This window comes from Emydura macquarii, unplaced genomic scaffold (assembly GCF_026122565.2).
Source record: "Emydura macquarii macquarii isolate MOO-44397 ecotype Brisbane River unplaced genomic scaffold, CSIRO-AGI_Emac_v2 contig_2676, whole genome shotgun sequence".
Classification (NCBI taxonomy): Eukaryota; Metazoa; Chordata; order Testudines; family Chelidae; genus Emydura; species Emydura macquarii.
In genome coordinates, this window is record NW_027132813.1 from 28,608,775 (window position 1) to 28,620,956 (window position 12,182).

A 12,182-nucleotide genomic window follows, 5' to 3' on the forward strand; every position below is an offset into this window, starting at 1 on the left:
TTGAACTCATACTGGAGAACAAGCACCTTGCATTTCCTCTTGAGCACTGTTTCATGTATCAAGTGCTGAATAACAACATGAGAGGACTCCGTGTCTCTAAAACTCAACTGGCTCTTTATTAACAGAACTAAGCACAGTGATGCTGCCACTCTTCCAAACTCTGTCCTCCTACACCCTGAGCTCTTCCCTCCAAATTCCATGCAACTTGCTACAGGCACCACACAGGGACTTGCAAGGTCAAGGTGTTTGTCCATTTACGTGTCACAATCTAGTGGTACAAAGTCACAAATACTTTTAATCATCAGATGCAACCAGTGTTGTTTTGCAATGAGAGCGATTACTGTAACTACATTCAGCTCACAGAGGAAAAGTGTATCAACCATTCACTAGTGGATTTTTACATTCACACTGCGACACTTCCCACCACATGGATTTAAGCCAGCAATGGACCAGTACTAACTTGAAAGTGCCTTTTAGCCAATGCTTTGGTGAGTGGAAGTGAAAACAGTGTGGGCCAGAATCTCTCCTTTTGATACCATTGTGCTGGGGCAACAGGGATAATCTGCCACTTTAGCTCGTCAGCTGAATATGTAGAACATATTATTCCTCTGTCACGTTATTGTAACCTTAACAAGATCTCTAGTATGTTTCACAGCAAAACATTTTAATTCTGTATTTTTTTTCTTTCAGCCAATGATAGCCAACATTTAATTCTCAAACACAATGCAATAAGTAGCCTAGCACAACTTTAGAAAAGTGTGGGGAGAGAAGACATTCCCCAGAGTTTATGTAATTCTTGAGAAATTCTTTGAAGACACAGTGTAACTGACGTTTTGTTGATTGTCCTTCAAGACCTGAGGATGATATGTCATCTTTGCTGGCTGTTAATAAAAATAAAATGTACAGCAGAAAATAAAAATGTTTTCCATTGAAAATATAACTTTACGTTATGTTAGTCATTTTACAAATTCACAGTTGAAAACAATTGTGCTGCCATATACGTAAATCCATGCAAGTATTTCAGTTCAAGTGATTCAGAGGAACCAATGAATAAATAGTTCCATCACTGGTTTTAGGAGCTGGGGTATAATGGCCATTTCTCATATGGGAATTATGGACAGATGACGAAGTCTCTGTTCTGTAAATCTGGGCTTGCATTTCACAGCAACCAAACTTGCTCAGTAAAATGAAGAAATCTCTGCGGAAGGTCTTTGTGAAAATTGCATACAAGAAAGGATTGGCACATGAATTGATGGGGTAGAACAAAACCAGAAGGATCTTGGATTTGGACACTGTGATGAGAGGAAGCTTGAGTGATGCTGATATTGCAAAAAAGGATATTGGTGCCATGCACAGAAAATCGGTAAAGATCAGTATAGCCATGCGCTTGGCAATTTTGGTGTCGCTGTTTGAAGAGATAACGTTAGGGTTTCTCACTGTAAAGTAGATGCAGATGTAACAGGCACAGATGATCATAAATGCAAGAACATTCAGCACTAAAAGGAATATGACATAAGCTTGGGAAAGGGGTGTTTCTATATCCATGGGCAGGCAGATGCTGACTTTCATGTAGCTGCTGACTCCAAATATGGGAAGAAGAGCCACTGTGAAGGCAAACATCCAACCAAAAATCATAATAACCATGGCGTGCCGAAATCGAACCTTGCGGTCCAGTTGCATGGCATAGGTAATTGTATGCCATCTTTCCAGAGTGATCACAGTCAGTGTGTAGACTGAAAGTTCGCTTGCAAACACAGTGAAAAACCCTGCAGCATTGCATCCTGCACCCGTTTGCCAGTCTATGGCGTAGTTGTAATACTGGCTTTTGGTCTGTACATCTACAGATGCAATCAGCAAGAGAGAGATGCCTATACATAAGTCTGCAAATGCAAGATTACACATTAGAAACCGAGGGACAGTGAGTTTATATTGACTGCTTATTAAAATAACCAGCACAATGATGTTCCCGGTGATAGCTAGAATGTTGATAAACCATATCAGGACTCTGAGAATATTGTATCCCATGATATCTTCACAAGGATTGAAGGCATCAGGTTTAGGAGAACACGCCACATGAACTACTTCATTACATAAGCCGTAGTCAAAGTCAAATTCATTTTCTAGCAAGTCAAAACCTACATATTCGTTGGAAATGTAATCCTCAGCTGCAGCTCTTCTGTGCACCCTTTCTGCAGGCTGCTCCTCAGGGTCTTGCATGACATCAGATTTATTACATATTGGGTGCAATGCAGAACTGGAATGGAAGAATGGAATATAGTTAGTGCCTCATAAATACAGCAGAAGCAATACAATAAATGATAGCTATCATGCCCATTAACAATCAGTTAACGAGAGGGCAGGACTATTTACCCCAAGTCAAGATGTGAGATTCACATGTTATTTTAGGCTTATGTATAAAAGCAAAATAATATGAAATATACTGAAAAGCACTAATGCAAAGGAATTACAGGGACAATAATTATGAGGCTTGGCTTAGAAACAATCATAATGAACCAGAGTCTATCACACATAGGAAGGATAGGATCTTATTCTGCAAGAAGTCCCAGTTATGTCAATGGGACATCTCGCAGAGTCAGGTATTACTGACCTGACCCAGGGTGGGAGAATCAGGCCAAACAGGAGTGATAAGAAGTAAAACTATGGCTAGAACCTCTATTGAGTTCTGAAGATGTGCACATAACAATCCTGAGTCAATGTGTGGTTTTTGTTGTTGCTACCCTGATACTCACTTTCCTCTTACTGTTTGTGACAATCAGTCGTGTCATTTTTAAGGTTAGATTTTAAGTTCCTCAAAGCAGGACACGTCTTTTTGTGTTTGTTTTGTAAAGTGCCTCGCATAATTTTGAGCACTGTAAAAATAAAACAAGTATATATAAATATATTGCCGTAGCCTCTGGCAGAGCTGTATTTGGAAATCACGGGAAGTCAGATATTGTCACAGATGCAACGAATAGAGCTGGTAGAAAATGTTAGTTCAAAAAGTTTTATTGCTGGAGAAATGGCTTTTTAATTAAAACAGAACATTTATGCAGAAATGTTGGTTTTTGATGAACTTTTTGGGGGTTTTGTTAGAAAAAATGAAAATTGAAAAATTTCAGTTGACAGAGCCCACAAAATTTTAGTTTTGGGATTTACAGATTTTTGACAAAAATCAAAAAAGGATAATCAAGAAAAATGTCCATGAAATCCAAACGTTCTTGTTCTGTCACAGTTTTTCCACAGGCACAAAAATTATTTCCCACTAGCTCTAGCAAAACACTTTGTTTGCTGGAATAAGGAGATGACAGAGAACAAGAACGCAAGGATGTGCCAGCAAGAGATAATGGCTCAAACTGGGATGATTTATCCCATCCCCTCCTGAAACTTTACAATCCTATAAATTTTCATGGTAACATTTGTATAAAATTGGACCCAGATCTGAACCATCCCTGGTTTGTCTTGCAGAACAACTGACAAAGTGTTGCAAAACAATCCTCCCATCTTTGCCCATCTTCAGTCAAGGGTCCAGGCAACTGTTTTTGTCCATCTAGCTTGAAGAGCTAAATCCCAGTTCAGACAGTTTTTGGGCGATGGTAGCTTTCTGAGGAGATCAGCATGAAGTGGTTTTAAAAATGTTAATAAATGAAAATTCTGTTTGGCAACCCAGTTATACTGACCTGATCGTATGGGCAATAGCTATGTTTTCTAACATATTAATTGGAAAATGAAAATTATGTTAGTAAGGAAGGTTAAATAATGAACAGCTAGTGCCACAATGCGCTGAACATTTCCTGTGAGATCCTGAGTGCTTTCCCCTTTCAGAGATTTAGGATGAAGCCGTAAGATATTTATCAATATTTTTCTCTTGCTTTTTAGTTGAGGCAAAAAGCTGATTTTTCTGTTGGGTCAAAGATGCACTAAGCAAGTCAGGTATCTGTGATGACCATGCCAAGCCAACATATTTTGTTCACAGCTGTCTCCTACCACTGAGGACGAGGATGACAGAGGAGCCCAATTTATTGATCAACAACTTTCAAGCTAAAAGGTAACTCATGAGTCAGGAAAGTGATCATGTGATAATGGAACCTCTCATTTCTAGGTCATAATACCACCCATGCTGATAGTGACTGAAGGCCACTGAAATATCATGCAATGGTTTGGAAGTTTTAGTCTATAGTAGATGCAGTTAAGAAAAAACTTTCAACATCTCTCTCTCTTCAGTGACTGGCAGAAACAGACCTTCCCCAACCGGATAGAGCTACCCCACAAGTAAGATAGGCAGTTGTGCAGGGCCAAACACAATACTATTTACTGTTATTAATTATTTTAATTGTGGTCATACCCAGAGGTCCTACAGAATTAGGACATTCTACCAATACATAGGAAAATATGCTTCCTGCCCCATGGATTCGTGGCAAGATGTATGTCTCGCTATGAGGTTGTAAGATTAAGTGTCTGTTTATTGTGTGAACATTTGTGAGAGGTGTACATTTTCCACTTTGCCAAAGGCAACAAAACCCCTCGATCTGCTATTGACCAGTAGTGTTTAACAAGTACCAGTTTATAACCTTGAGATGTTTGTCCTAAGCACTATCCAATACATTCAGGGTAATGGATAACATAAAACGAGTGAATTTCTTTCTTAGCTGAGGTTCAGATTCCTGCCAGGAACTGTGTCTATATAGCCTTTGGAAAATGTATATATCACTTCTTCAGGCCATATGTAACCCACTTATTCTCAGAAGAATCCTGGAAAAATAAACTACAGAAAGGATGAACTAAAGACTAATATTTAAAAATTGGGAGTGAGGGATACTAAAAAAGTGTACCTTTTCAGTGAGAGCAAGTATTTTGTGTAATCTACAGGGGTTTGACTGGTTGCGTTGATAGAATAAGCCCTTATATTGAAATATATAACTATCCTTAAGTGTTTGACAATTATTTTAAAGTTATATGTTAAGGCCCCAACCCTGCAAATCTTATATACATGTTTAACTTTACAGAGGAGAGTAATCCCATTGGTTTCAGTGGGACTATGGTCATGCATAAAGTTAGCACGTGTGTAAGGGTTTGCAGAGTCAGGGCCTACAGTGCTACCAAACCCTAAAGTATAGCGTGAGATGAAATCATATAAACAATGAATGTTATTGCAAAACAATATGGGGGAAAAGAAAAATGGGGGAATGGAGGGAGAATGCCAAAAGGAAAATGTTTTAGTTTTTCAAATCCTCTATTTGTGCAAAGGATCTGAAATTTGTATTCTCTTTGGTGTGCACTCAGGAAACATGCCAGGCAAGCCACAGAGTAGGGAGGGTGTATAATGGTCCAAAAGAGGGTGCCAAAAGTAAACAAATGAGACAAGATGGTCCAGATAAGCAAATTACATTCACTGCCATCTTTTCCTCAATTTATGCAGGCTTGACCAGCACAATTAATTACAGATAAATTACTTCTTCTGTGGCTTGGTAGCAGATTTGCATGTCTGTTAGTAATTCACGTTGCTTATATTTTCTGAATACATCCAAATATAAAACTTGTTCTAGCGCCCAGTAAGACTTATGTGCTTAAACATATTGCTGAATCAGGGCCCTAGATACTCTCATAAATGTACATGTTACTGTTCCACTGACGAATTAGCAGGTCTTCCTTTATTTATACAATCTATTAATCTGCTTTATTTGTCTAAAATATATTCTGAATCCACTCTAGAGACTTATCTGTACAGTAATATTATGTTGCTTATTTACGTAATAGTGGATGAAGTCTAAGAAGGGTATGGAAAAGTTTAATAGTTAGATTGGGAGGGAAACAAATAACAGCCCTGTCTCAACACACACATATGAAATTTTATCTTATGGTTCTTTTCACAACAGGATGGGAAAAATGTGAGGAATGCTCTGCAAAAAATATTCAAATTATATGATTTCATGCGGGCCTTTGAGGAGGGTTTCATCAGCTGAGTATTTAAGCCCAGATTTGAATATATTGTCCTTAACTATCCTTTTAAAAAATTATATTGTGCAAGGGAGCCATTCTAGTTTCCAGTGTGAAAGAGGAGATACGTGTTGGCTCTGCATATTCCAATTTAAAATTTCTTTCCTAAAAGCAGAATCTTATTTAGTATGAAAGAAGATCAAATAAAACAGCCAATCACTCTGTAAAAGTGGAATCACGGAATCATGATTACTATAGGTAAGTCTGACAGTTAGGGTTTACAAGGTTTTGTTTCACATGAATGAAGTCTTCTTGCATAAATTCCTTGTTTCATTAGATACAATTTCCTTCAACAACTAACATTCAGATCTCTCTTTTTTTTTTTTTTTTTAAAAACCCACCACATATTTAATATGGGCATTATTTTCCAGTTATATCTGAATTCCCTTATGTCCCAATTACGGTATTTCATGGTAAAGACAGAGGGTAAAAAATGTGCCTATTGACCTAGGCAACTAAGTATAATTTTCAAAAGTGACTTAGGGAGGACCTAAGGTTCCCAGTGGGACTGAGGAACTTGAGTCACAGGAATTTTTTTTGGGGGGGGGGCGGGGGGGGAATTTACCCAGTGTCTGGAATAATTTTCTGCACTTCATCACTGCCGTGCCATGGAATAATCAATCTTTTTAGTGGATCTTTCATGGTAATTAAAATCTGTTTTTTTTTAAAGACAAGAGATTTGAATTCATTCTCTGAAGTTGGTCTTCCTAGAACTCACGATGTTGGATCCATAGTGGAAATTGTTTATAAAGTCAAAAATACCTTGAAAACAACTACAAATTACAAATCAACATTGCTTCAAAAGGCTTACACAGTACTATTCATAGCTACCTACTCTTATAAAATTTATTCTTGATCTGCATTGTATAAGACACTGGATCCCTTGAAGGAACTGAGGAGGAGTCTGATTAAGTAAATTGCTCAAGGTCACAAAGTTAGCGGCAGAGCTAGGTGTAGAACTCAGCAGTTCCCATTTCCAGCCTTGTATTCGACCCACCAGACTATGCTACCAAAACAGCTTAGAAAATACCCCTTGAAGCAGAGACATATATCCGTGTTTAGCAACACTATAATACACAGGATATGAACTGTTCAAAATCAGAGCACAGATTTAAAAAAAAGGAAAGCCAAGATATTGCAAGGCAGACAAAAGGGACAGTGGAGTCTTGAACTCAGAAACCAATTCAGCAGAAGAAACAGTGCCTCATATAGAATGTAGATTTGGCCTCTATCACTTTTCATTAAGCATAATTACTTAGAGGGAGGCCTAGTCTACATTATAGTTTTAGGTGGACGAAAGCTGCCTTGCATCAACCTCGCTGCACGTCTTCACTTAAATTTGGCTCCTGCTGACCCAAGTGCCTCTCTACACCAATTTAGTAACACCATCTGCCTGAGGGGCACAGAGTCACGGTTGATGTAGTCAGGTTGACGCAATGTGAGTGTAGACATGGCGTTGCTTATGTTGACTATTACTGTCCTTCAGCAGCTGTCCAACAATGTCCCTAGTGAGGGCGTGCACAGCCGACACAAGAAGCCAAGTGTGCATACACACAAGCGATTTAATAACTGTAGTGGCTGTATGCCGGCATAAGTTAGGTCGACATAATTTTGTAGTGTAGACATGGCCTGAGTTCCAAGCAACTGATCTTACAATTTCATGAGGTAGGACCTGAATATGACCATTGAATCTGCTATGCCTTTAATAGAATGGGTTTCAAGTGGCAGTTCCTCCAAAGAACAAATTTCAAATGTAAGAAGAAAGTCATATCATCATGATTCTTTTAGATACAAGCTGATCTTCATGCCAAAAGAAACAAAAATGATGGCTGGAGATCCTAAGGGGAATTGTCAGCTTCAGGGACATAAAGAAAGGAGGAAATTATTTTTTGAATCACAGACAGATGAAGGCGGGACTCCAACACAGCCTGCAGAGCAAATTTTATATAAGTTAGTATAAAATGTAGTGCATCTGATACTAGATCCACATCAAACCTTTTAGTATTGTGAGTCTATAGACCAATGGTATAGCCATAAGCTCTCAAAAATCAGATGGAGGGATGCATCAGTTTTCCAATAAATATCCTTGTGTGGTTATATGCACTTAGATTGTATGGTCAGAGCCTATGGTCCAAATGAGGCACGTGTGGTGCAAGATCAGGGAGCTTAGGGGGGAGGGATAAAGCTGACTGATGTTTAATCCACTGTTCCAAGTCCTGGATCCTGTGGTTGGAACAGCCTACAGGGCCCCTGTAACTTACATTGGTTGCCCGTGGCCCCAAATGGGTTATTCTGGGAGCCAAGAGTCACCAACATGTTGGGTTGTTTTTCTGGGAGAGAGGCTAGCATAGGAGCCACTGTGGCAGCTTTTACCATCTAAAGATTCTCCAGTGCAGCAGAGTCTTAACAGTGTTGCTTTACTGCTGTCAGGATAGTTTTGAATCATTGGAACAGCCAGAATAGGGCCGAGGATCTGGCCCTTAACATCCTTTGATGGTTCTTATGTGACAATCATAAGGCCCAAACATCCTTAAAATGGACAATCCAGGTTATCAGGTAGATAATTTTTATCCTCCCTGTCAAATCACATCCTAGATCTAATCTTGAAAGAAGAAATAATGGTCTTGGGATAATGTATGATGAAGTCAAGTGACACCAGTACTCTCATGATGATGATGAATAATCTCTCTCTCACTTATCAAGTGTAGTCCTTGATCAGGCATTCAAAGTAGGGTTGAACATGTACTACAAGTCATTTAGCACTCTTCAAAACAACTGAACAGTCCTGAGTACACATAGAGCTTGTGCCACATCCAGAAAATGCTTTGACATGGAAGCAGGTGTATCTACTACATCCTATCCCAAATATCTAAGCTAAAGTGCATGTAAATGCCTTTGAGCTTCAGACTCCTGGCATATCACTACTTTCCTTAATTACAACTTTTCTGTTTTACATCTCTATAGTCCAGGGTAGTTCTTGAGTCTCCCAGTTATTTCAATAGGAGGATGGGACTTCAATAGAACCCTTTTCCATATTGTGGTTGCTTGAATGACTTGCTCCAGATAAGCTTTTCTTAACTTCCCAGTAGATTAATTTGGAGAAAGTTTTGAAAATTATAGTTTGTGCCCCTTTTTTTAAAATTCTAAGAACCTTGCTCTTAAAAGGGGTATTAGAGGCTAAAAAGAAGCAAATACCACTATCCATACAACTTAGATATAGGCCTGGTCTACACTACAATGTTAGGTCAATGTAAGCTGCCATGTGTTGACCTACCTGTGAAAGTGTCTTCATTTAAATTTAGCTCCCACTGATATAAGTGCTTCTCTATGCTGATTTAGTAACACCGCCATAGAGTCACGGTCGCTGTAATCAGGTCGACGCAATGTGAGTGTAGATGCTGCATTGCTTACATTGACTGTTAGAGGAGATGTCCCGCAATTCCCCACACTGACAATACAATCGATACAAGTGCTCCTAGTGAGGACGTGCACGGCCAACAGAAGGAACCAATGAGCATGCACACACATGATTTTATAACTGCGGTGGCTGTATGCAGACGTAAATTAGGGTGACAATTTTCTAGTTTAGACATAGCCATATACTCTGCAGCAGTGAATGGAATATAGATTTTTTTTCTCTGGAGCCACATGAAACCACAAACTTCTATGTGGGAGAGAAAAGTTCTATGATGATGTTGAGCAAATATTTGTGTTTCTTAAGACAAGGAAAATAATGTCTTGACAAGGAAACCCTTTTTCTACATGAGAAATAACATAACCTTGAGAGGTCAGCAAGAGGAATTTTAATGCAGTTCCACTCTCTTTTTCTGTTGTGGCATTGCCTCACTTCCTCCATTACAAGATACAGCTCTTGCTGGAAACACAACACAAACATGGGCCTCTCTAGCTGCTATAGTATTTCTAGCTGCTGTGTTACAAACACCAAAAGCTAATATAACTGGATAGTGCAGCTAATCGTGAAAAAACTTCCTGAATCCTTCTTCCATGGGAAAGGAAAACTTAGAACTCATTCACCACCAAGTGAAGAAATTGAGTTGAATCCCGCTTCCACTGAAATCAAATGGCAAAGCTCCCATTAGCTTCAGTGCTGGCAGGATCAGACCCACTGTTATTTATTAACCACAGAAGCCTGGTAACTAGAGATATAGGTGAAGATATCACCATCTGATAGCTTTCCTACTAAGGAGTCCAGTACTCTGGAGCCACAATGGGCAATGAATAATGATTACTGACAGATTTTCCCCTTATTATTATAGCCTCAATCACCAGACTCTCATTCTTAAAACAGGTATCACTATAATGTCTGTAAGTGATTTAATTATCTACCAGCACAAAGGATCCCAAATGTTTTTCACTGCCTCGTAAAACTAGTATTAATACAAAGTATTAAATTAAAATTAGCGTAGTAGTCTCACAGCTTTGTATTTTTTGTTTTGTTTTAATTTTCTCTGAAGCCCTAAATATAGGCCACATCTCAACACAGGATTCTGGACAACTAGAATAACGTGTGGATTGTTCTGACATGGCAATTCCTATGCTTCTAAGGATGTCCAGCAAAAAAAAGTTTGCACTAAATATCAAGAGTTTCAATGGATTATGAACACCACCTACAGCTATATCAATTATATAAGCTGAGAGGGTTTCTGGATTGGTTAAACCAATTATATGCAGAACTTTAAGAATGCCTGGTGACATGAAAATCCTTGATGAGAACCCTTGAAGGCCCAATGTCTCCTGTTGATGGCAAGGCCAGAAGCAACAAGACAAACCTGAAAAGACTGCCTTCCTAACGGACTTCAGTGGGGCTCCACAGGGTACAGGCCCATTTAAGGATCTGGGCTTGAAACGTGTATCAATGCATACATATACTGCATACATGTAATGCATTTACATATGTGGGTAGATACAGTAACCCTAAATGTATATACACTAACATAAATGTTGTGTGTGCCACCTTGGGTCCCTTATTTTCATCACTCCTTACAATCAACCTGCTGAAGTCAGTGGCAAAATTCTCATTGATTTCAGTGGGTTCAGGATTTCACTCTGTTTTCTCTCTAGCTGCTTCTCATAACAGGGTCAGAAAATTGTCTCCCCTACAAGAACTTCAATGTGGCTCCAGAAGAGTCCATCCCAGCATTGCAGGATTGAGCCTTACTGAATGCATTCTAACTAATGTTAATGGAGTATGATAATTGACATCAGTAGATGATCTGAGCCCAATAAATAGTTTGCTCTCAGTATAGAGAAATGTATGTATACATAAATGTATTTGTATTATAGACTCTGACAAAAACTCCATCCCTAGCTTTAATATCTTTTTCCTGGATTAAGTTTAATTTAATTCACCATCAACAGACAGAAATGCAAAGAAAAATGAAATTACTCACATTTGTCTTTTCCAGTTTGCGAATGCACAGCAATGGCTAGGATAGGTGAGGTTTGCCTCAATCAATGCAACAAACTTCTCTAAGGCAGGGAGCTTTTTTAAATTGTAGGTAGATCGTGCTCTTAGCTTCTTAATATTTTCTAATCCATAGGTGGGCAGGAAACTGATTCTTGTCCTTGAAATATCCCTTTAAGAAGACATCATAATCTCAGCAAAAAAGTAAATTAACCACCTCCTTCTGCCCACCCACCAATTTAAAGACGTTAGACACCTGCACATTATAAGAGACTAGTGATTGGAAAGAAGCTGTCTGGATAGCCACAGTGAAAACAGGATCAGGGGATGAAGTTGTACTTTCTCATTTTTTTACATCTCCCATTTACCTTGGAAAGATTGTAAAAATCACTGATGTGGAACAAAATAAGACTTGGCCAGGTACAGATATCAAAGACACTCATGGCCTGGTTTTAAAAGGAGGAAACCATGCTTAACAAATAGGATTAATTTTCTTGAGAAGTTGACAATAAGAGTTGACACATGTGAAACAGAAGACCATCTAGCTGGGCTTCAAGAAGACTTACAGCACTGCATAAAAAAAAAAAAGAAGGAAACTGCTTATAACATTATCAAGTAGCTATTGCTGGTGAAATTCTAGACTGGATAAAAAAATGGCCTTAATAACCGAAGTTGAAATATACAAGTGCATGGATAAAAATCAGGTGGTAGGAAAACGCCAAGAAGGGAAGATCAGTGATGGATGTTAAGTCCAGTCTTGTTC

At 38.7% G+C, this 12,182-nt stretch overlaps 1 protein-coding gene across 2 annotated transcripts in view; it reads right to left on the reverse strand.

Moving 5' to 3' along the window:
* Positions 1-643: 643 nt before the first annotated feature.
* Positions 644-12,182, reverse strand: part of FSHR (follicle stimulating hormone receptor) — a 121,491-nt gene continuing 109,952 nt past the window's right edge. The window contains exons 9-10 of one of the 2 annotated variants that reach the window (XM_067565117.1): positions 11,406-11,591; positions 644-2,254 (exon numbers count right to left, since the gene is read on the reverse strand). In XM_067565117.1, coding sequence (XP_067421218.1) covers positions 1,021-2,254; positions 11,406-11,591 — 1,420 coding nt within the window. In that variant the 3' untranslated portion in view covers positions 644-1,020. Of the gene's footprint in view, positions 2,255-7,698; positions 7,923-11,405; positions 11,592-12,182 lie in introns of those variants that run through there. The other variant, XM_067565118.1, reaches the window with a different exon arrangement.